Source organism: Trichosporon asahii, assembly GCF_000293215.1.
Source record: "Trichosporon asahii var. asahii CBS 2479 unplaced genomic scaffold scaffold00018, whole genome shotgun sequence".
NCBI classification, from domain to species: Eukaryota; Fungi; Basidiomycota; class Tremellomycetes; order Trichosporonales; family Trichosporonaceae; genus Trichosporon; species Trichosporon asahii.
Genome location: NW_014040906.1, coordinates 554,754 through 578,044, shown reverse-complemented (window position 1 = coordinate 578,044; position 23,291 = coordinate 554,754). Strand labels below are relative to the sequence as shown.

At 60.5% G+C, this 23,291-nt stretch overlaps 9 protein-coding genes across 9 annotated transcripts; 5 read left to right on the top strand and 4 right to left on the bottom strand.

The window, feature by feature from the left end:
- Window positions 1-821: 821 nt before the first annotated feature.
- A1Q1_08150 (Extracellular elastinolytic metalloproteinase precursor) lies at window positions 822-3,498 on the top strand (the record flags this gene model as incomplete). The annotated part of the gene is made up of 2 exons (XM_014326297.1): window positions 822-1,067; window positions 1,342-3,498. 2 exons carry the CDS (start codon window positions 822-824, stop codon window positions 3,496-3,498), a joined length of 2,403 nt encoding a protein of 800 aa, XP_014181772.1.
- Window positions 3,499-3,802: 304 nt separating this feature from the next.
- Window positions 3,803-4,741, bottom strand: A1Q1_08149 (hexokinase; the record flags this gene model as incomplete). Its single annotated transcript, XM_014326296.1, has 3 exons — window positions 3,803-3,849; window positions 3,887-4,396; window positions 4,477-4,741. The coding sequence occupies 3 exons, from the start codon at window positions 4,739-4,741 to the stop codon at window positions 3,803-3,805; spliced, it is 822 nt and encodes a 273-aa protein (XP_014181771.1).
- Window positions 4,742-5,001: 260 nt separating this feature from the next.
- A1Q1_08148 (hexokinase) lies at window positions 5,002-5,977 on the bottom strand (the record flags this gene model as incomplete). Its single annotated transcript, XM_014326295.1, has 5 exons — window positions 5,002-5,166; window positions 5,213-5,232; window positions 5,285-5,291; window positions 5,334-5,516; window positions 5,567-5,977. The coding sequence occupies 5 exons, from the start codon at window positions 5,975-5,977 to the stop codon at window positions 5,002-5,004; spliced, it is 786 nt and encodes a 261-aa protein (XP_014181770.1).
- A 1,241-nt stretch (window positions 5,978-7,218) lies between these two features.
- A1Q1_08147 (uncharacterized protein) lies at window positions 7,219-7,902 on the top strand (the record flags this gene model as incomplete). The annotated part of the gene is made up of 1 exon (XM_014326294.1): window positions 7,219-7,902. The coding sequence occupies one exon, from the start codon at window positions 7,219-7,221 to the stop codon at window positions 7,900-7,902; it is 684 nt and encodes a 227-aa protein (XP_014181769.1).
- A 166-nt stretch (window positions 7,903-8,068) lies between these two features.
- A1Q1_08146 (proteasome subunit alpha type 5) lies at window positions 8,069-9,066 on the bottom strand (the record flags this gene model as incomplete). Its single annotated transcript, XM_014326293.1, has 5 exons — window positions 8,069-8,224; window positions 8,278-8,380; window positions 8,420-8,784; window positions 8,935-8,974; window positions 9,053-9,066. The coding sequence occupies 5 exons, from the start codon at window positions 9,064-9,066 to the stop codon at window positions 8,069-8,071; spliced, it is 678 nt and encodes a 225-aa protein (XP_014181768.1).
- Window positions 9,067-9,767: 701 nt separating this feature from the next.
- A1Q1_08145 (uncharacterized protein) lies at window positions 9,768-12,316 on the top strand (the record flags this gene model as incomplete). The annotated part of the gene is made up of 6 exons (XM_014326292.1): window positions 9,768-10,393; window positions 10,489-10,748; window positions 10,804-10,931; window positions 10,969-11,058; window positions 11,103-11,351; window positions 11,402-12,316. 6 exons carry the CDS (start codon window positions 9,768-9,770, stop codon window positions 12,314-12,316), a joined length of 2,268 nt encoding a protein of 755 aa, XP_014181767.1.
- A 104-nt stretch (window positions 12,317-12,420) lies between these two features.
- On the bottom strand, window positions 12,421-13,147 carry A1Q1_08144 (uncharacterized protein; the record flags this gene model as incomplete). The annotated part of the gene is made up of 2 exons (XM_014326291.1): window positions 12,421-12,629; window positions 12,688-13,147. The coding sequence occupies 2 exons, from the start codon at window positions 13,145-13,147 to the stop codon at window positions 12,421-12,423; spliced, it is 669 nt and encodes a 222-aa protein (XP_014181766.1).
- Window positions 13,148-13,262: 115 nt separating this feature from the next.
- Window positions 13,263-15,056, top strand: A1Q1_08143 (uncharacterized protein; the record flags this gene model as incomplete). The annotated part of the gene is made up of 3 exons (XM_014326290.1): window positions 13,263-13,649; window positions 13,859-14,794; window positions 14,925-15,056. 3 exons carry the CDS (start codon window positions 13,263-13,265, stop codon window positions 15,054-15,056), a joined length of 1,455 nt encoding a protein of 484 aa, XP_014181765.1.
- A 3,994-nt stretch (window positions 15,057-19,050) lies between these two features.
- A1Q1_08142 (uncharacterized protein) lies at window positions 19,051-21,455 on the top strand (the record flags this gene model as incomplete). Its single annotated transcript, XM_014326289.1, has 2 exons — window positions 19,051-19,615; window positions 19,762-21,455. 2 exons carry the CDS (start codon window positions 19,051-19,053, stop codon window positions 21,453-21,455), a joined length of 2,259 nt encoding a protein of 752 aa, XP_014181764.1.
- Window positions 21,456-23,291: the final 1,836 nt, after the last annotated feature.

Below are 23,291 nucleotides of genomic sequence, written 5' to 3'. Positions count from 1 at the left end.
CGCTGATGGGGGTTTATCGTGCTTATCAACGGCACACCAGAAGCCCTGGACCATGCGGGCTGGCCGAGATACTAGAATGCGATGACACGAGCCCCTGCCCACCGAAGCTTGTGATTGTCCCTGCCCCCCCCCACTTCTGCAGTTCTATAGCCCACCCATCCTGCAGAAGCAAATGCACAGCACGGGCAGCACAGCGTGACGTGCTCTTCCCCTTGCTCACTCTTCCCGCGGTGAAGCTTTGCGGGTGCGCACAAAGACACGATCACGTGTACAGACGATAGCCTGGCGATTCGGTCGCCCAGTCGCACGATGGGAGGCGACTGGATGGCGACAGATATGGGCTACAATGGGTGGCGACCGATCGGATCGCGCGGCGCTACGGGTGACGCAGTGACGCATTGTCTACCCCCAGCCTCTTTCACATCTCCCCTTACTCCTGAGGGCTTGCATGAGCCAACCCGTAGCGGCCTTCGCAGCTAGCCGATTACCCGACGATTGATGCACAATGACTGCATCTGACTGGGTGCCGAGTCACCATACATGGCACGCATGGACGCGCTCACCCGAGCACCCGGCGCCGCGCCACCGGGACACCTCAGATTTGGTCCCGCGACTCGCCACTCCACCCACTACTGACTGGACGGGGTACACACTCGGCCCTCTCCGGCTCCCCTTATCAGCCCCGGACCGCGTCTCTTGCCTCTCTTCCCCATCCTCTCCTTTCCACTCCTTTGCCTCTCCCCTGTCAGATCACAGAACACTTGCTGGTTAGAACTGCATAGAATACTCGCCTGCTCCTTCTCTGCCTGTCCTTACCCATAATGCGCTCGGCAGCACTCCTCGCCCTCCTCCCAGTGCTCGCCGCCGCGGCCGTCCTGCCCGACGCGCATGCGCCCGTCCGCAAGTCGGTCTCCTATGGCCCCGCACACAAGCACTCGACCTGGGAGCTCCACCCCGAGCACTCGGCCTCGCTCTCCTCTGATAGCGACCCTCTCAAGATTGCTGCTGGCTTCATCTCTGAGAAGCTCGGCACCACCGAGGGAGAGGGCTTCTACATCCGCGACGACGTAAGTGTCATTTGCCACCCATCCGCTCAGTGTCCCGATCTGTCGCATGCTTCTCCAGAGTGCCATCCATCTCTCAGTGTCATCAGAAGTGACCGTGAACGCTCCACCGAGTGTTCCGGCTCGTTAGCGCGGCTTCGGCTGTGTATCGCCTCAGCATCCCGCTGGAGCATTCATGCCACATTCCCCGGTGTGGGGCACAACATCACGCGATCACGCGTAACACTTCTCCCCCACCAACGGACACTGCCGAGGATCCCGAGCTAATACTCTACAGTCGTACACCGATCCCCGCACGCAGGTCACCCACGTCTACGCCCGTCAGGTCCTCAACGGCCTCGAGGTCAGCGATGGTGACATCAACCTGAACATTGACCGTCATGGTCGCGTGCTCTCGTGGGGCAACTCGTTCCACCCTGGATCTGAGATTCCCCTGATGGACTACAACCGCGACACGAACTCCGCCTGTACTGAGGTCATCAAGGCCGCCAACGACCACCACGCCGCCTTCCAGAAGACCAAGCGCCCGACCGGCGCCTTTGCCATGGCCAAGCAGGCGCTCTCCGCTTGGCTCAACGGCGAGATCGAGGAGTGGGTCGAGGTCGACGAGCACACCAAGGAGAACATCCGCAAGAACAAGCAGCACGTTGACAACCACGTCGTTCTCTGCGAACGCATGCCCAACAAGGGCATGAAGAGCCCCACGGAGGTTCTGGCTCACTTCCTCCCTCACCTCTCGGACAACGCGATTGCTCTCGACCCGTCCCTCCTCCTTGCGACTCCCGAGCACAGCCTCAAGCCCAAGAAGGCTCACGCCGAGCCTCCCACCGAACGCATCTCGGGTGAGATTCTCCGTGCCTTTGACGTCGTCGCCGACATTCCCGCTCGTCTCATGTGGACCCAGACCAGCGACGGTCTCCCCGTCCTCGTCTACAAGTTCGAGATTGAGATGAAGGACAACTGGTATGAGGCTTATGCCGACGTCCACACCGGCCAGATCCAGCGCATCGTCGACTGGGCCTCTGACGCTTCGGACCACCACCATGTCGACGCCCGTGCCGGCAAGCAGAAGCCCCTGCCTTCTGAGCCCAACGGCGAGCACGCCTCGTACGATGTCTTCCCGTGGGGCGTCAACGACCCCACCACTGGCAAGCACCAGGTCGTCAAGGACCCCTGGGACTCTGTGGCGTCGCCTCTCGGCTGGCACACGTTCCCGACCAAGTCGAACCCCTGGCCCAACGCCAAGTTCCCCGGCTCGTACAAGCACGGTGGCAACACGACTGTCGCCTCGACCATCGGCAACAACGTCCTCGCCCACGAGGACTGGGAGGGTCGCAACAACTTCCTGGACAACCACCGCCCTGTTGCCAAGGACATGAACTTCAAGTACGACTACGGAGAGCCGGACGGCCTCGCTCCCAAGGAGTACGTCGACTTTGCGATCACGCAGCTCTTCTACACGTGTAACGCGTACCATGACCTGCTCCACCGTCTCGGCTTCGACGAGGTCTCTGGCAACTTCCAGATGTACAACTTTGAGAAGGGTGGCCGTGGTGGTGACCCCGTCATTGCCAACGCGCAGGACGGCTCTGGCTACAACAATGCCAACTTCATGACGCCGCCGGACGGTCAGGCGCCCCGCATGCGCATGTACATCTGGGACACTGCCACTCCTTACCGTGACGGTGACCTCGAGGCTGGCATCGTTATCCACGAGTACTCGCACGGTCTGTCCACCCGTCTCACCGGTGGACCCGCCAACTCTGGCTGTCTCGGTTGGGGTGAGGCCGGCGGCATGGGCGAGGGCTGGGGAGATGCCATTGCCACCCTCATTCGCCAGGTCCACGAGCGCAAGAAGAACGACGACTCGGACAAGTACCCCATGGGTGCCTGGGCCGCGAACCAGAAGTCCGGTATCCGCAACTACATCTACAGCACGAACTCGACGGACAACCCGTCGACGTACAAGACGCTCGACAAGCCGGGCTACTGGGGCGTGCACGCGATCGGCGAGGTGTGGGCTGAGTTCCTGTTCGTGCTCAACCAGCGCCTGATCGAGAAGTACGGCTTCAGCGACACGCTCTTCCCTCCCGAGGACCCGTCCAAGCCCAACGACTACTACACGAAGACGCTCGAGGTCGACGAGACAGGCAAGCCCAAGCCCCTCGTCCCGAAGCACGGCAACACGCTCGCGCTCCAGCTCATCGTGTCGGCGATGAAGCTGCAGCCGTGCCGCCCCTCGTTCTTCGAGGCGCGCGACGCCATTGTCCAGGCCGACGAGATCCTGACCGGCGGAGAGAACGCGTGCATCATCTGGAAGGCGTTTGCCGAGCGCGGTCTCGGCGCCGACGCCAAGATTGTCGGCCAGACCCCCTGGGGCGGCGGCGTCCGCGAGGACGGACACAAGGTGCCCCCCTCTGCTTGCAAGAAGTAAACATTGCATTTCGGTGATACCAAACGTTGTTTAGTCATTATCCACAAATCTCCGATTGTCACTACCATTTTTGAATCTGAAGAACACAAACCCAAAGCATGATGAAAGAAGCGCGAAGAAGATAAACCCGTAAATACTATAAACCAACGTGTCTGTAACCCACTTCTTGAATGTATGTCTGCTGAACCGCTCTGCTACTCGATGCATATAACTCTTGACGTACATGGCGTGCGGGTGCGCACTTTCTTATGTCTTTTCCTTCTATTTTGATATGATATTATGGTTGCCGACAACAGCGACACACTTAGTAGTCGGGGTACAGGCCGTCCTTCTTGCGCTGCATGGTCATGGCTGGCTGTCAGTTCACGGGCACCAAATCTCAACTCACCGGCAATGATGGCCGAGCCGACACCCGATCCGTCCTCGGCATTGTGGGTCGTGATCTTCTTGCCGTCCTCTCCGAAGATGTCGACGAGGGCCTGCTCAATGCGCTCCGGGAAGTGGGGGTACTTCTTGTACAGCGATCCGTCCGCGCCAACGGCGCATCCTTCCTTCAGGTATCCCTTCTTGTGGACGATGGCGGCGATGCCACACGCCGACAGGCGCGCGGAGCGGGTACCGATAAGCTTGGCGAGGGAGCGGAAGAACTGGCGCTCCTCGAGCGTCGTCTCGAGACCGAAGAAGTGGTTGAAGATGCCGATCGCCATCAGCAGCTCGTCCGTCGGGTCCGCCTCCATCAGGGACAGGAAGGCCGTGTCGAACGCATACGCCTTTTCGAGCTTGTACGTGTTCTGGCCGAGGAAGAGGTCGCCTGCGTCGATCATCTCCATCAACACGAGACGGAAGATCTCGCCCAGGTACAGGCCCGCAATCATCTTCTCGAACGCCTGCTCGCCCACTTTGTTCGACGACTCGTCAATGATAATGTCGTACTTGGTGCGCGCTGGGGTTAGTTTGAACTGCCGTAGCGTAACTCACGCAGGTGCTCGTGGGTGAACGAGTCAAACGCGCCCCACTCGCAGTTGATCGCCATGTCCTGGTCGGGCGGCAGCTGCATGTAGTCGATCTTGGGAATGTCCTTGGCCGTCTCCATGTACGCGGCGTTGCAGCCGGTACCGAAGATGACAGCGATACGAGTGTTGGGGTGCACGTAGTTGGACGCCATGAGGGTTCCAGTCGTGTCGTTGATGAGCGCGGTCAGCTTGGCGCGCACGCCGTACTTCTCAAGCGACTTCTGGAACATGGCGGCAACATCGTGGCCCTCGACGTTGGGCGCACCGAAGCCCTTCGTCCAGCGGATCAGCTCGCCGTGGTCGATCTTCTCTTGGGTGCAGGGGTACGAGAACTGGAATCAGCTAAGAACAGCAAGAACGAAGCTCACGGTGAAGCCAAGAGGGAGGTGGTCGGCGTTCTCGTCGCGGCCCAGGTGCTCGCAGATGAAGTTGTGCAGACAGTCGGCGCAGAAGTCGAAGCTGGAGTCAGTTACGACGACATAATTCGAACTCACAGAGCCTGGCCGTCCTCCTGCTTCTGCTCCTCAGTGAGCTTGTACTTGGTCTGGGTGACCTCGAACTTGCCCTCGCCCTCAAGGGTGACGAGACACACACGCAGGTTGGTGCCTCCAAGGTCGACGGCGAGAAACTCGCCCTTCTCGTGACCGGTGGGCCACTGAAACGTTAGCTTGCTCTAGACACCGACGAAGCTGTCTACTCACGCCGAAGACGAAGGTGGGGACTGATCTGTGTCAGCATTTCTCAACGCTCTCGCAAGGTGGCAGTTTACGAACTCATAGGCTGCGGGGTCAGCTAACTCCTCCGGACTAGAAAGCTACTTACAACAACCTGGCCCTTCTTCTCGAGACCAAGGTCGAGAGTGTCCTCAAAGGCGGTGACGATCATGCGCATGCGCTGCGGTGTAACTGGTATCAGCTGGAATTCGTTGCGGAAAAGCTCACCGGTGAACAGCGATTCGTACTTCCTCAGGTGGTCGCTGAGGGTCGGCTTCTCGGCGTGGGGGAACTCGGCGTCGTCCTGATCGTCAGTTCAGCTGAAGTGTGAGTCTAACTGACCTGAGTCCTGGTGTGGAAGACGACCTGCTGGCCAGTGACGGTGACGACGGTGCCGCTACCACGACGGGAGGAGGCGCGGGAGCTGCGGCCAGAGGGCGAACGCGAGAGCGCCGCGCTGGCGGGAGGGCTGTCGACGGCGGTCATCGAGGTCAGGCCGTGGAGGGGCGCACCGAAGGAGGGGCGGCGGGACGAGCTGTTGCTGCTGCGGCGGTCGGAGCCGGTGCTGGGGCGGCGCTCGAGGGCGAACGGTTGACCACCCGAGATCGACGCCTTGCGCCCAAACGCACTGCCGATGTTGGTGCCATTGTCGAGGGGCGAGGAAGGGTAGTGGGGCTTCGAGTCCTTGGACTGCTGCTCCTTAGGCTGCTGCTCCTTGGGCTGTTGCTGCTGCTGGGTTCCGTTCTCCGACATGATGGGTATGCTGGAGTGTCAGTTGCCGTTTACCTCAGTGTGATGGGGTGAGTGAAAGAGAGGGGGGAAGGGAAGAGGGAAGAAGAGAGGTCGACGCTGGCAGTGTGGTGGGGACTTGAGCGGAATGTATTGGGGGGAAGCACATTGCACTGTGCTCGCTCCTCGTCACAGGCCTAGATGTGCGCTCGTAGTGTGTCACACCTCCCCTTTCTGTGCCGGCACGCCTAGCATCGAGCATTGGACGGAGGTGGAAAACACGCTTGGCGTGAGTTGGCACGAGAGAGGCGAGGATTTTGTTGTTGATAAGGCGTGTCGGGCCGAGTGACAGCCCTCGCTGAACATGTGGCGCGCCGGGCTCGCCGGGGGGCGTCAAGGTGCGCAGGCAGTAGTGCGCACGGGGCGTTGGTTGGCTCACCTGTAGTTCAGTCGAAGAAGAGTGAAGTGGAGAGTGGAATGAAGAATGTAAGAGTGTCCACGGGGTGAGGAGTAGGTGGCATGGCAGGGAGACGCTCCTCTGGCCTCTGGTTATCTGCCGTGCGTGACGTTGACGGCGTCTCTTTGCCGCATGCAGCCGCACTTGCCGCAATCGTGGGCGTACCAGGAGGGCCAGGAAGGGCGCACCAAGGGGCTACGAACGCGCCTTCCCCAGGTCGTGCCCCCTCGTTTTCCCCCTCTTTCGTGTCAGTCCCTGAGTCTTCCCCCGCTTTCTGTCTGTATTACTCTTTGCTCCACTCCGCCATTGGGATTAAGCCGTTAGCCTATTGCCTGTCCGCTTGCTGCCTAATCGCTCTCGCCGCTCGCCGCTCGCCGCTCGCCGGGAATTTTGCCCCGCTCACCCTGGTGGGCGATCTTACTCACTGCACGGTACACATACCGTCCCGCTCAAAGCAACCCAAGCTTCAACAACTCCCACACTCCTCAACCGTACCAGGCAGATCGAGTCTCAAAACCCCTATCCCTGTGCTTGGCGTTTCTTTGCGCAGTTGGTTCTGCGTGCATTCACTTGCATCGGGCTTCAAAGCGGCATCGGACTCCGAGACGGCCCCCGTCAGCGGCGCACGAGTGCTCACGCGGCAGTGACGTCAACTGACTCATCCTTCTCTCGTTGACCTTCTCTCGGTCGGCAACAATCGGCAACCGTTCATCGCCGCACCTCACCGTTCCTTCGGCATCTTCCGCTTCGACAGTTTCGCTTGCTTCGCTCGCGCCTCCATCAGGATCGCCTCCGCCACAGACACAACATGCTAGCGGTCGCCGACCTCCAGCCCCTCCTGGGCCTCAAGCCGGACGAGGAGACGCTGAAGCTGGCTCTGTCGGCACTGTTTCCCGGCCGCTCGCTTGTTGCAGACACAAAGTCGTATCCCGACGCAGTGTACCAGAACTACTACTCACTGGGCATCTCACTCTGCTTCGAGCCCGACGCGTCCAAGGTTATGCGCTGCGTCACAGTCGACGTGTTCAACAGCCCCACTCCTGGCTCCTCGACGTCTGCAGGCGGACGACCACCAAAGGGCCCAACGTACGACGAAACGTCGCTGCCGCTCGTATTCGAGTTTGCGGAGAAGGAGATAGTCCTCCCGCCCCGGCAGGAGGGGGAGAAGGAGATGCGCCTCCCCCGCGAACCGAGGGTGGAGGTGCGCAAGAATACGACGGGGAGAGAGATTGTCAGGAGTTTGGGTGAGCCGAGTCGCAAGGGCTCGGGAAGCTGGGTCGGCGTTTGGCTCGAGTGGAACTCTGTTGGACTCCTGAGGGCTGGAGAGAGAGTGGACGTCGGCGTCATGCTCGAGCTGAATGACCCCAAGGGAGCGGACCAGATGAGCCAGGAGCAGATGAAGCAGGGTATGGGCGGGTTGTGGGATATGGCGGCCGGATGGCGGTGGGGTGGGATCAAGGTGTTCAAGGCTGAGCCCAAGAAGTCTTCATAGCCTGGGCGTGAGCCACTGCAGATTGAGAGAAATCATAGAGATCAGTAGGGGTAGGTAGGAGCCATAGCATCTCCGTCAAGAGTCATCAGCCGCCAACATTTCACAATATGTATCCATGCGATGTTACATAGCTTCTCGCTCTCGTCACTCTTATAGTCTACTAGTCTTACGCGGTGATCGACTCGATCGCAGTGCGCAACGGCTCGACGCCGAGAATCTCGAAGCCCTTCTCGCCCGTGACCTGCGCGAGCTGGACGTTGGTCTCGTCCAGCTTCTCCTCCATGACCTGCTTCAGCACCTTGAGCGCAAGGCTGTACGCCTCCTGGAGAGTCATGTTCTGTTATCGTTAGCTTCGATAAGATATGAGCAGCTCACCTTGTGGTACGAGTCCTGGAGCGACTGCTGGGCGGCGTCCGAACCAGAACCGATCGCCTTGGCCTCATACCGCACGAACGTTCCGGAGGGGTCGGTGTGGTACCTGTTTCTGTCAGCTCGACCTTGCGCCTGGGCAGCTTACAGCTGGGGTCCGTTGTCGTCAACACCGGCGATGAGGAGCGCAACACCGAATGGTCGGGACATGAGAGCCTCATCGTCGTCGACACTCTCTCCGAAGCGGAGCGCCAGGTCACACACCGACTGCGTGCACGACTCGACACCGATCTCCTCGTCGTACGTGAACTGGTGCATCTGCGAGGTGACGCGGGCGTGGTCGACCATCGTGCGCGCGTCCGCCGTCAGGCCAGACATCGCGCAGCCAATGTGCCGGTCGATCTCCATGATCTTTTCGATCGAGGACGACTCGAGCAGGGGAGACTGCACACGCTTCTCGACACCGAGAACAACACCGTACGGAGTCGTGATGCCGACGGTCGTGGAACCGAGCTGGCGTCAGCGTTGAGCGAGCGTCCACCTTACCTTGATCGCCTCCATGGCGTACTCGACTGAACGTTAGTAAGGCGCCTCGTTGTCAGCTACCCACCCTGGAAGAGACGACCCTGTCATGTCAGCTATCACAAGGAAGGAGTAACTCACCTCGGGGGAGAAGGTGTTCACACCACGGTCATACTCGGAACTGTTCTGTCAATATTCCGTCATCAGTGTCGAGCTGCTCTCGAGCTGTGCAGCGAGGCCCGAGTCGCGTAAAACGTACCGTGTAAGGAACATGGCAAACTTCTAGATCGCTGTGCGTCGCTTGTCTGCCGGGGGGTCGAGGGAAGTGTCGCGTTGGGCGGATTCCAGATGTTGTCAACGACGATGATGCTCTCGTTCTTGGATGAGCAAGTGTTGCAACACGCGCAAGCGTCACCAGTCGTCGAGTGCTTATGTAAAAGGCCACGTGGTCGTATGGACGCTTGGGTTGAAAAGGATCCGATAAGATCAGACGCCAGGCAGGGGGCGCTGTGCCTGAGAGCAAGAAGTGGAGGGGGTGCTGCATGGTACACGATGAGCGGCAAATGCGGACTGCGTGCAGGGCGCGGTGGACGACGGCATCGGCAAAGGAGGGGGGATATAGCATGCAGCAGTCATTGCTTTAGCCTCAGTCCACTCACCCGTTCGCACAGTCACCCTGCTTCAAGACCGCACTATCTCTCGCCCGTGCAGAAGCGCGAGGGCGTGCAACGTCGCGGCTGTCACAGTCCACCAACAGCGCGGTCACCGGAAGGCTCCGCGACACAGGAGGCGCCAAACTACGGTTCACTTCTCATCCTCATCCTCTCCCACTCATCCACTTATTCTCCAGTGCACTCAACGACCTATCGGGCATCGAAGCTCCCAGTCTTCTCGCCTCGCACCGGCTTTGTAAACACCAATCCTATCACTCGCCAGTGCTTTGTGTCCACAAAACAGTTAGTCAACGCCACAGAATGGCGAACCGCCGGGGAAGGGGGCGGCGTCCTCCTCCCCAGCAGCCTGAGGAGGCGGCGATGTCTGACTCCGATGACGATGACATTGTCGTTCTTGACCATGCCCCTGCTCATTTGCGAGCTCCCCGCCAGCCGACGCCGATCATGGTCCTTTCGGACAGCGACTCGGACGACTATATCGTGCCCGTTCGCCACCTGAGCGATACACCGGTTACACCTGCCCGCGGTTCCGGCTCTAGGAAGAGAAGGAGCTCGGTCACTGCTGAGGAGTCCGCAGCAGCCAAGCGTCTTCGCTTCGAGGACAGCCCCGAGGCAGGCCCATCAAACACCCACACTACGACGCCACCCACCGCTGAGCCCATTTTACCTAGGGCGGACTACTTGGTTCCGTCGGTCCTTGAGGTCATTCCAGATCTTTGTCCTGTTTGGGCGGCGCAGCAGCTTGAAGCTCTGATTGAAGAGCTACACACGACCTCCAATGTCCCCGGCCAGCTCGTTGTGCAGCGTACGATCGAGATGGCGTTCGAGATGGACAGCTACCCACGTCCGGGGGACGATGACGAGCCCGAGGAGAAGGGAAACTACTCCGAGATTACATATCGCCAAGACCACCGTCGTGGGCTCGAGTACGGGTCGCGATCGATTGAACTGCTGCAGGACATCTTTGCCACCGTTCCCCTGCCTCAGTGAGTTAGGGGGCCCCTTCCTTAACTAACCGCAGCATCCGCGAAGTGTTTGCGACTGAAGGTCACCGACTCTTGGTGCCGACCTACAATGTTCTCCATAAACAGAGCACGTCAGCGGACAAGCCTTACCAGGAGCTCAAGCGCAAGCGATACCAGAAAGGCAAGCAGAGGGCCGAAGCGCCGCCCCTTTCAGATCCCGCATCAGATGGCGACTCGCAGTCGTCGCAGTCGGTGATCAACCCTGGCGGCGTTGTCGAGTTCAACCGGGAGAATCATTATCTCCAAGAGCTAATGCGTGAGTGACATCTGGTCGAAGCTCGACTGACTTCCAGGTTTGTCCGCTGAGAAAGAGCTCGAGCAAGTCAGACAGCAAGAGGCGGACGAGGAAGAGCAGAAGAGGAAGGAAGCTGCCAAGGAGGCTGCGGTTGCTCGCGGCGACGCAATCGAATGCGGTTGCTGCTTTGACAAGGAGGCTCCGGTGAGCTGTTACGCTCGTTGGGTGAACTAACGACCAGGAGGAAGGCGTTGCGTGCCCTGATGGCCACCTCTTCTGCAAAGATTGCCTGCGCTCTCTGGTCGAGAGCAAGCTCGGAGACCAGCAAACGGTAAGCCTCGGTTCTGGAGCAGTGCTGATGGCCAGGTGATCAAGTGCATGGACATGTCTGGCTGCACCGCCGAGTACACTGAACGAGTGATCGCTGCCGCCGTGTCCACCAAGACGATGTCCCTGTATCAACGCCTCCGCCAACTGAAGGACCTCGAGATGGCAGCGATCGAGGGCTTGGAGACATGCCCATTTTGTCCATTCGCAATCGTCATTGACAATGAGCACGAGAAGCTCTTCCGGTGTCAGAACGAGGAGTGCAAAAAGGTGACTTGCCGCAGCTGCAAGCGACCTGTAAGTCCGTACTTCGCACGACGTCTAACTCTCAGGACCATATACCCAAGCGCTGCGAGGAAGTCGAGGCTGACCTGAAACTGAGCAGCCGCCACGCCATTGAGGAAGCCATGTCCGAGGCGCTCGTGCGCAAATGCCCGCACTGCAGCAAGCCGTACATCAAGTTGGACGGCTGTAACAAGATGACGTGCAGTGCATGCGGTAAGATGAGCTGCTTCGTGTGTCGCAAGCCCATCGCAAACTACGAACACTTTGAGGGACAGGGGGCTAGAAGACCCACTGGTACCAAGTGTCCGCTGTACGACGTGAACGAAGCGCGGGTCGAGGCGGAGCGCATCCGCTTAGCCCGCGACGAAGCGCAGCGTCGTGCAATTGCCGAAGCGTCAACCAATGGCGTGGCGGTCGATGAGGCGGATCTTGCTGTCGACGCCCCAGAGATCCCCGCCGCGCGTAGGGGAGCGCCGGTCCACCAGCACTATCACCAGCCTGCTATGCTTGTAGCTGGGCTTGGGAATCGTCTCGAGGCTCTAAACCGCATGATGATTGACGTGAACGGCGCCATGGGAGTAGCTGGCGCACACAGAGCTAACCAGGAGGCCCTCCGCCGCAACGTGGAGGCCGCGAACGAGCTCCGCCGCCAGCTGCTTAACATGCCCGCCCTTGCTGCTCGCCCTCCTGCGCCTCCGCAGGGCGGTCGCGGTCGTCGTGGAGCCCAAGCTCCACCTCCTGCACCTGCCCCCGTCCCGGCCCCGGTCGGGGGACGCGGTCGCCGCGCACATGTGCATGCGGCCGCTCAACTGCCCCCCTTCCCCGTGGCCCGTCCGCCTACCCCTCCTCCTGCTCCCATCCGCGGTCATATTCACCCTGACGACTTTGTGGCACGCCTTGAGGCTTTCCGCCGCGACTTCCGCCAGAATGGGGCCGGTCGACACCATTTGGGACACCAGCCGCCCCCCTACCAGTAATAATACAGTTGTACATGTCACCTGTCTGTAAATAGTTGTAACTTAGCGATGTACAGTCTAAGGACTACGAAGGCGCCAGTCCAAGCGCCAGAAGGTCGCAGGGTTCAGTCCCTCTTCGACAGAACCTCGACGACAGCCTTCGACGCGTCCTTGACGGCCTCGCGCTTGGCGAACTGCGCCTCGGCCCTCTGTTCCGTCCAGGCAGCAAGGTCCGCGAGTGGTGTAGCCGCCCCAATTGGCGGAGTCGCAAGCGGCAGTGCACCGACGAGATACGTGCTCGTGAGCGAGATGAGCTCGAGAAGAGTTTGGGCGTCTGATAGTTAGCTCGGCCACAGCAGCTAGCTATTCCTCGGGGGTGATCGGATACTCACACTCAAGCTGCACCGTTTCGATCCTGTTATCCATATTCTCGCTTCCCTCTCGGAACACTCTTCCCTCTAAGGTTGCGCACTCGGCGCGAAGCTGCTCTGCGCGCTCGACTCTCCGCAGAATCTCCGGGAACACCCTGAGAGCATCGTCCAGATCCGTCGAGGCGGGCACCGTATGTGTCGGCGGCGCCATGAGCCCGACTTGCTGTCCCATCCCCATTCCCAGACCGAGGTTGGCCAGCGCCGACGGTGTACCGGACGTCGCGTTCGGCGTCATCCCGAAGCCGGGCAGGCCGAGGGAGGCCAGGGGGTTTGAGGCTGAGCCGGGCTGCTGCAGGTTGAACCAGGGCGAGGCGGGGGACATGGCTTGTGATGGCGAGACTCCCAGGTTCATGTATGGCGTGTTGCCGGTGGGACCGGGGAGCCCGAGGCTCGGCGTAAGAGGGTTGAACGGGGAGGACATGCTGAGGAGTGCCAGAAGCAAGCGTCAGAGTGATGGGCGAAATGAACGGTCTGTTGGCTCTGTGTCGTGGCGATGGGCGCTTATCGGGTTGCAGAGCTTTACGGGTACACTGCCAATGCCGAACAAGTCGCAGGAGGGTTGGTGCAGTCAAGGATGGACAATGAGGAGAGCGACGAAGGCAGATGTTGTCACCGTTCGACCTCCACTTCGCCAGACCTCCACCAGACTTAAGAGCAACGCTTATCACACCGTGACGTGTACTTCACCGCACCTGCTCAAGATTATGACGCCCAGAGCCGGTGGAGGGGTGGAGGTCGTTCCAAAAGTTGAGCTGTGTGCTCACGTCGATGCAGTTCAGCACCGTTATTCAACCCTAGAGACTATGTTCAAGTTCGACTTTGACGTGGAGGCCGAGGAGCCGCAGGCGTCCGGATCGACCGTCCCCGCCCCTCTGCAGCGCGGCGAGGTCAAGCCCAGCCACGACATCAGCCTTAAGGACCTCGTGAGTCTCGACGCACTGGCCGCCCCGTTGGCATGGCAGCGATCGTGGGATCCGATTGCGGTTTTGGACATTTAGGAGTCTGCCAAGCTCGCAGCTCATGCATATCAGAGCAGCACTATCCTGGGTGGACTGTCGTATCTTAGCCACAGCCTGCGCGGCATCTGCCGCGACTCCCAAAGCTAAGATGTGCTTGATCAAGCTGACTCCAGATCGCCACTCTCCCTGCCGACATTTCTTACACTCCCCTCACGCACCCGGTGTCAAGCTACGACACTCCCCTGCTCAAGCGTGACTTGTACGATGCGCGTTTCCAACTCGCGCAGGATGACAACGCTAAGGGCGAGGAGGCGCAATATGTCGATGCGGAAACGGACCTGATTCCGGGCGAGTACGAGGGCGGCCTGAAGTCGTGGGAGGGTGGACTGGATCTCGTCGAGGTCATGCACCGTGCTCTCGGTACTGAGTCTGCGCTCGGCGAGTGGTGCACCGGTGCGCGCGTGCTCGAGGTCGGCTGCGGAACGGGACTGCCGTCGGCCTATCTGCTGCGGAGCATCCTCGCCTCGCAAGCAGAGGGAAGCAAGGGGAAGGGCAAGGAGGGCGAGACTGAGAAGAAGGAGGAGAGGCGGAAAACGGTCCTGCATCTGCAGGACTACAACCTCCCCGTCCTTTCTCTCGTCACCCTCCCCAACCTCATCCTCGCCACGCTGCCCTTCCTCCCCGACTCTGCGCGGGGGTGCGCCAAGGCCCAGATCGTCGGCGACGAGGAGGACATCCCCTTCTCCCCCAAGCTGCCGGGTACGCTGGAGCTGAGCCCGGCGGTCCTCGACGCCTTCCAGAGCGCGCTCGAGGACGCCGGCGTCGAGCTCCGCTTCACGCACGGAGACTGGAGCGGCATGGCCGCCGAGGTCGCCAAGGATTCGCCGTATAACCTCATCCTGACTGCCGAGACGATCTACGCTGAGGGCTCTGTCGGCGCCCTCCTCGACCTGCTCAAGGCTGCTGCGCGGGATGGCGATGTCAAGGTCGTGAAGGAGATTAAGGCGACGAACGACGAGTCGGTCGAGCAGGCTCTCGACGGTCTCGCGCTCGACGACTGGGCCAAGAAGCCTCTCCGCGAGCAGAGCGTGATCCTGCTTGCTGCGAAGGTGAGTGTCGACAAGCCCACGGGGCCTCTGCCTCATGAGCGGTTACCGAGTGCTCCCGCCCTATCCTGCCACCACGCAGATGGACTGGCGAAGACAAGCTGTGCGCCATCGAACAAAGAGCTGACAACAGGTCCTTTACTTCGGTGTCGGTGGCGGCCTCGAGTCCTTCCTCGGCCAGGTCCGCGCCGCTGGCGGCTGGTCCTCCCGTGTCCGCGACTGGGTCAAGGGCGTCGGCCGCTCTGTCGTGCGCATCGGTTTCTAAATGCACAGTTGCACCACTGTGCTGGATCCCATCTCTGTGCCAATCTCATGGAAACTGTTTGACCGCTGTCTCGAAGCCTGTGCCAATCTGACCCGGACTGCGGCAGTTCGCGAACAATCCGCGGCAGCGGGCAACGGGGACGACGAGGCCAATGGCGACCGATTCCCACAGCCCGGTCGCAGAAACAGACTCGCGGGGAAGAGTGACGCCTTGTTCCTCTCTATCATAGATGTAGTATGTACGCTTTCTCTTTAGCCCGTCTTCGTTCCGCATCAGCTCGGTCAGCTCGGTCGGCACTGGTATGGCTCCAGTGACGGCGTGGCGCAACCTTCTGCGCGATACAGTGTGGCTTGGAAACGTGTGCAGCTTGTTGAGCGGGGGGAATTATTCACTTACTCTCCGTAGCCTCCGGAGCCAGGGCTAGCAGAAAAGCAAAGTGGGTAGAGAGCGGTGTGCGACGCCGTCGTGACCTGCAGAAGGCCGCATTCAGAGGTGGTGATAAGGTTCGCCTCCCCTGGCGATAAGGTTTGGGGAGACATTCAGATGATGCCAGCACGCCCCTCGCGCTCGCTCCGGGTGCCGGGCCTGGCGGATGGTTTCATGTCACGCCCCTCGCCGGCCTCTCCGGGTGTGTCGGTGCTGGCTAGGAGAAGCGGCATCACATGCATGAGGGAGTGGCTGTAAAGGACGCTGGCTTGCTGGTCGGCGAAGTGACTCACAAGACACACCGTTACGACAGCGTACGAGAGGAGGACGACACCCGCAAGGGCGCCAGTGTTCTATAAGGGTCTGCTCGGGCTGGCCCTGCCCGCTGATCCCTTCGGCCGTGAGGCAGCCGCCAGCCAGTCAGCTAGTCAGCCAGGCGCATACCTGCGTCCTTGCACATCCTTTTGTCCTGCGCAGGAGATCCTGCATTGCTCGTCTTATCCCGCTGCGCTCTACGGCCGGTAGAAATGGAAGTGCCATTCGGAAGCATGCAGCCCACCGGTGTGCAGAACAGGTTCCGTCGGTATTGTCCGGGTCAGTCAATTGTCAGCTGGTGAGGGTGACATGGTGACATGCACCCGCGCATGTCGGGCAGCAGCGTGCTAGCGTGTAGCGTGCCCACACTGCCCATTGCTTGTCTCGCGATCTCGCGTCTGAGACATCGAGACAGAGGAACGCGGAGGTACAGAAGGTACGCGCTGTGACTGGCGGGAGCGTGCCGGAGGGTACCTGCCCATGGTACCAGTGTAACGCTTCCTCCAATCACTCCGCGCCTGTCTCTCCGGGACAGCCGGCCGAAGCTGGGCTTCTGGGCTTCGGGCTCGCTCCGGCCTCGCTCTCCGCAGCAAAGAGCGAGACACTGTCTCACCACATCTCTAGTGGTCACACTCCCAAGCTCCGGTAGCCGGTGAGCTCGTCATTGTTGCACTTGGCACTGTCTGCTTTGCCGTACGAGCCGTTCTTTGTGTCATCTCGGCTGATCCTTGCCATATTCCTAGCATGTATCGCCCGGTATCGCGGAATCTGGGGAGGGCGCAAAGGGGTCCGCGAGGTTTTGCAGGACGCCACCGCAAGCCCCGTAGTCATGGGCTGCGCGCGGCGTGGCTCGGCATGCGCGGCGCCGCGATCTGCTCCGACCAGCCTGCCGCGGCGTGAGCGTGCGCAGGATCGTCACAGGGCACAGAGGGGGTGGCGATCCTGCACAGCACCACATCGCCTGGATCAAGCCGGCCAGGCCGGCCAAGTTGCCCAGCTGACGCAGACGTACGCACGCCCCGCAGGCATCACCATCAGCAGCCTGTTGGTCAGCACGCCGACGCACCGACGCTTCAGGCAAGTGTGTGGAGTGCGTACTCCCCAACAAGGAGCAATATTGGCGCAGAAACACAAGGAGACGTTGCGAGGGCCGAGCCTAATGTGCGTATGGTGCGGCTTGCTCAGTTGTTTCCACAGCGAAACCGGCGAAGCTTGAAGCTTACGGTGTGTGCCTGTTGTGCCTTGTTCCTTTGTCACCTGGCGGCCCTAACATGGTTCCTTCCTCTGCAGACCTGATCTTCTATTCAGCGTCTCCGAGGTTAGTCAGGTCTTTGCTTTCGCACAATAACGAGAACACTGGACGCATTCCGTAACTTGATCATGCATAGATTGCTCATCAACGGAGAACGGGCAAGTGGGTCAGGAGTCCGGGAAGCAGCGCGCTCTCCTGCAGGCCTGCAACACGCCAAGGGATAGTGGGCGCACGGCGGTTACAGCTTTGCCAGGCTCGCTCGAATCTGGCGCGCCGCCACGCGCGATGCGCCATGGCGTCCGGGGCGCTCACCGGCGACAGCGCGTCAGGACCACGGCATGTCACTGGATCAGCACGGGCAGAGGGCCAGTCGCATGTGTTGTGGGGCTTGCGCCCTCCCCCTTCCGTGCTTCCATTCCCTAACGTCCGGCATTGTGCTGACTGCGCTGAACCACATGCTGGGATCTGTTTGAATACAGCACCAGTGCACGAGTGATCACTCTGGGTCATTGACTGTGCGTCGAGAGATTGAAAGAGGCGTGAGGCGCAGTCCACGGCCTTGCACTGATATGCAGACATGAGCACTGGGCGCGCAGCGCACAGAGCAGAGCCCTAGAGGTGATAGTCGCTCATGGGGTGCCGCAGCTGGAATCATATAGCCGCGGTCTAGCCTCGAGCAATCGTCGCCACCTGGGCGGCCTGAGCGGGCACGGGACAACTCCGCTGAACCGAGTACTAACGCTGGCGCTCTGAACCTGGCCGGGTACTCACTCTTGCATGCTCTGGTGGCATTGACCGGGAAGCGGCAGGGAACTGTAGAAGGCCTCGAAGCCCCGGCATGGTGGTGGCATTACGTTACATCGAACACGGTCGCGTCGGGGCTTGTTCTTCCTTCGCTTGCTTCTGTGGTTCTTCCCTTGTCAGTCGTCAATGTTCCGGCAGCACCGGAACCATGGCATGGGACGTTGGCGGAAGAGGGAGTGGCGAGGGCCCATAGGACAATACAACGGGTGGAGGAGTGCAGGATACAAGACATGGAGAAGCAAGTTGGAATCACATCCCGAGCTCGCGAGATGTCCATTCAGACATTCAGCAGCGTTCCCTTGTCTAGCATGATAGAGCCTGATAGCGTCTGATGGTCGCGAGATGCGCGAGAGAGCGCGAGAGAGCCTGCCGCTCGACGCCGCCGTTCTCCTTAGACTGAAGCTCGGACCCTTCGTGTGCCCTGAATGGGCCCTCCAGGTCCCCGAGACCCTGCGACTGGGGCCCTGAACGGTCCTGTACCTCGTCGTTTCTCTTGTTCGCCGCTGGTGTCGGGCGGGTCACCTCTTCTCTGCTGCGCTGCCTATGACTGTGGATGCCCTGACGCAAGCCGAGAACATTTGCCTCTCCTTGTGCTTCCAAGGTCTGTCTCCTCTCAACGACTGGCTCTGCGCTCTCCTCTCCACACTGCGCAAGCCCGCCCAACGATCAAACGGCCGCTGGCTTTAGACTTCTCTTGCTCATTCTCGTTTGATCATCGTCACTTCTCTCACACCATCGATACCGACGTCGAGCATCCGACGTGCTGAGCATCCGAGCACTGATCGACACGCCTGGAATCCGCGCACCCACCAGGAGAAAGGATAAGGACCGGGACCCAGCAGCTCGGCTCCCAACATTACCCGCGGATACCACTCTTCCTTTCCGTTCTCGACGTTATTGAATCGAAGCGATCGAAGAGCCATTCCTTTCTTACGGTATTCGCGTACGCCCTCATCCACCACCTTGCGCATCTAGCCCAGACTACCCCCGCCACGTCCAAGTCTGCTTTTGGGCGTTCACATTGCACGACCTAGCAAAGTGCTCGTGACCGTGACTTGGAGTTTCGACTTTGCGTTCACGCTCACTCGACTGTTTCTTCACCGTTCGCCCATGACCACCAAGCACTAGGAAGCCGATACCAACTTGACAACACCCTGTACACGAACAGCGACCACCTCGCCCGACAGCAAAATCACGATGCCGTCCAGTGTTCGCTCGGGCCAGCGCGCGGCCGTGCGGAGGGCAGATGTCGCCCCTCAATCCCTTGGTCTCGAGGAGGAACTCTCCTTCGGGTCTGACGAGGATCTGATGGAAACCATTGGGGAGATCGATGTCCCGACTGCTCCTTCCACGCAGGAGCTGGGTGCATTGAAGAAGACGCAGGTGAATGCTAGCACGAATAGCCTGAAACGACCAGGCAAGTCGTCAAAGGCGTCTACCCTTTCCCTCAGGTCGCACAAGAGCAAGGTCACTGAGGCTTCGCTTGCATCCTCGACGCACCTTCTCCCTCCGCTGCCGCCAGTGCCTTCAGGTTCGACACTAGACCTGCCCTCTGAGATGTTCGGAGACCGGGATGGAGAGACGGGAAGCGTCGGCAGCCGGAAACACCACAAGCGGGGCTCGTTAATGGGCACTTTCAAGTCGGTGAAAGGGCTCCGCAAATGGAGGGACGACCACAGCAACAAGAGCTCCCTCTTCTCCCACGAGTCTAATTCGCCGCAGACAAGCACTCTGTCACTCTCCAAGATGGGATCCAACACCTGTGAGTACAATGCAGCGGGATTTGTTATTGTCACCGAAACGAAGCATTCCGAGGTGGTACTGCGGGCTTGGACTTCGGCTGTCACCCTGAACACCTATTCAAGTGACAAACCCAGTATGTGCGTGTGTGCCCAGCTGACATCCCAGCATCGCGGCCTTCCTTGGCTTCGTCGTACGCCCAGATCCCGGTCACACCTGCATACAGCGCACCCCAACTTGCGCATCTGAACCTGTCCCACTTGTCCTTCGAACAACCACCAACAAAAGGTTACCCGAACGCTGGACCGCTGCCCGACCTCTACAGCAAGCAGCAGCCTCGCTACGAGCCATCACTCGGCAACAGCTCCGTCACGACCGATAGCAGTGCCCCCGTCGAGACACCTCCGGTTTCTGCCCCCAAGGTCCGTGCGTCGTCGTCCTGGTACCGCTCGGAGCTCTCGTCAGCGATCCTCCCAGAGTTCCCTGCGACAGTCTCCCAGCTGCAGCCGATCACGGTCCTCACAGTGCCTGCGTCGTTCCGGCAGATGACGCAGAACCACAACGGTCGCCAGATTCGTTGGGCTCCGTGCACACTCGTTTTCACCTGCTTCAAGATGTCTGTCGACGACAAGCCGCGCGGTGCGGCCGACGAGCACTCGGTCGCGCACATTCACGTTCTTTCTGCGCCTTCCTCGCCGCGCGGACTCTCAAGCGCCCACAGCGTTGGCAGCCTGCGACGGCCAAGCAGGAATGGCGGCACGCCATTCGTCCCCGACGTTACTACCCGCCAGGAGATCGACCGGCGCTTACTGACGCGGTACTCATCGGCGGAGATCACGCGAGACTACGCGCACTCCGAGGGATGTGACCTCGCGCTTCGGGTGGTGTTCGGTGACAGCGGGGAGAGCAAGGGCGCAGGCGAGTGGCAGCTCGAGATCAAGGACATGTCGCAACTCAAGGAGTCGATGAACCAGATCAAGAAGACGGCCATCATGATCAACGCGGAGGAGCTAGGCTACGGCCACGCCATCCGGGACGCCTTCGACACGCCGTCTGTCTCGGCGGACGAGCTCGCGCAGAAGCTGTCGGTCCACGCGCGCGCCGTCGCCGCGCGCCGCGAGCGCAAGATTTCGGAGGCTGTCGAGCCCCCGTCCGAGGCAATGGGCAAGCTCAAGCTCCAGGCGTCGCCGAAGTCGTCGGCGTCGCAGGAGATGGGCCGGCGGGATAGCTACGATGTTGCGCAGGCGTCGGCCATCTCGCGCTCCCGTTCGGCCGAGGAGGTGCGCTCGCCGCCCGTCGCTGCACCCGCCCCTCTGCCCGTTATCGAGGACACGATGGACTACCCCGAGCCGCGTGAGGAAGTGAGCCGCCTCTCCTTCGGCTCAACGAGCGCATTCACGTTTGCTGCGACGGCGCTCGCCTTCCCTGCGCCGCCAAGCGACCTGCCGAGCGCCTTGGCCTTCCCCGCTCCGCCGAGTGATCTTCCCTCGCGCCGTGCAGCGCGCCCTCTGCCCCCGCAGCCGGCTGTTAATGTCGTCGCGCCATCGGGAGTGTCGCGCGAGTACGAGGAAGGCAGTGGTGCCGCGACGCCGATGGGACGCCCGCCGACGCCGCCGCGCACCCGCAGCGGGTCCATGAGCAGCTCGAAGCGCACGCTGACCGTGCACGACAGCGCGGTGTCAGTCAACTCGAAGGACTCGGGCAGCAGCACGAGCCGCCTGCGCCGGCTGCGCGGCAAGCCGCAGGTCGTCGACATTATGGCCGAGTTCTCGGCACTCGAGGCGGAGCACATGCCGCCAGAAGAGGAGGAGGAGCCGATCCGGGACGACCGTGCGAGGCGCATCCGCTTCGCCGGAGAGTAGCGGAAAGGGGAGTTGGAGTGCTCGATGGGGAAATGTATCTTGACACGTCGTGGTTCAGTAGTCCTTTCCAGCAGTGTTATAATTGTTCATACCCTTCTGCTTCGCCTTGCCTATGTATATGCACCCCATGTATGATTGTCCCGCACCTGGACCATAACGAGAGCGCCGAACGCGTGTGGACAAGCTGAGGCAGTAAGCAATGAGCAACCCGAAGAATTCGAAGTCACACTCGTGGGCGACTCGAGGGCAGCTCGAAGACTTTGCGTATGCGTGAAACTGGGGCAGTCTCAGCAAGCCGGCCCAGTGCTATTATGCATGCATGTGAAGTATTATATCAACAGTGTCGTAGCCGTCGTCCCCCCGACGCGATCCAGATCCAGAGTCCACGTCGGGCAGATCAGAGGTCGTACTCGTCCGAGTCCGAGTCGTCGCGCTTGCGCTGGATCTGAATGTCAGCTCACGAGCCACGTCACGGTAGCTGTCAGGTGCGCCAAGCCGACGCTGAAAGCGTAGCAGTACTCACGGTGATGCCTCCGCCCAGCCTGCGGGTTCCGGCACGCTCGGGCGCAGACGACTGGGGCTTGGGCTGCGACGAGGAGGAGACCTGCTGTCAGTTTCACGTACGGATTTTGCAGCTACGCCAAACGGCTCCCAGGAGCCCATGGCACATGTGTGCAACTCACCTGCTCCAGAAGACCCTTCAGCGCCTCGTCCGAGACCTTGCCGCGGATCTGGCCGCCGGAGCCCATGCGCACGAGGATCTCCTCAACCTGCTGCGCGAGCTGGGGGCGGGTGAGGGATATCCGGGAAACTGAGGTTAGCTGCAATCATAGGGGGAAGAGCAGCTTGCAAGTGAACAGCACTTCTCCGCGTTCTGACGGAGAGTGAAAGATGGCGATCGTGGGTTAAGCACGGACGTCGGGCCACGACGTTGTTCCCAGCCACATCCTTTCAATGAAGACACAAGGCTCAAAGTGTCCCATGCTAGCACGAATAGCCTGAAACGACCAGGCAAGTCGTCAAAGGCGTCTACCCTTTCCCTCAGGTCGCACAAGAGCAAGGTCACTGAGGCTTCGCTTGCATCCTCGACGCACCTTCTCCCTCCGCTGCCGCCAGTGCCTTCAGGTTCGACACTAGACCTGCCCTCTGAGATGTTCGGAGACCGGGATGGAGAGACGGGAAGCGTCGGCAGCCGGAAACACCACAAGCGGGGCTCGTTAATGGGCACTTTCAAGTCGGTGAAAGGGCTCCGCAAATGGAGGGACGACCACAGCAACAAGAGCTCCCTCTTCTCCCACGAGTCTAATTCGCCGCAGACAAGCACTCTGTCACTCTCCAAGATGGGATCCAACACCTGTGAGTACAATGCAGCGGGATTTGTTATTGTCACCGAAACGAAGCATTCCGAGGTGGTACTGCGGGCTTGGACTTCGGCTGTCACCCTGAACACCTATTCAAGTGACAAACCCAGTATGTGCGTGTGTGCCCAGCTGACATCCCAGCATCGCGGCCTTCCTTGGCTTCGTCGTACGCCCAGATCCCGGTCACACCTGCATACAGCGCACCCCAACTTGCGCATCTGAACCTGTCCCACTTGTCCTTCGAACAACCACCAACAAAAGGTTACCCGAACGCTGGACCGCTGCCCGACCTCTACAGCAAGCAGCAGCCTCGCTACGAGCCATCACTCGGCAACAGCTCCGTCACGACCGATAGCAGTGCCCCCGTCGAGACACCTCCGGTTTCTGCCCCCAAGGTCCGTGCGTCGTCGTCCTGGTACCGCTCGGAGCTCTCGTCAGCGATCCTCCCAGAGTTCCCTGCGACAGTCTCCCAGCT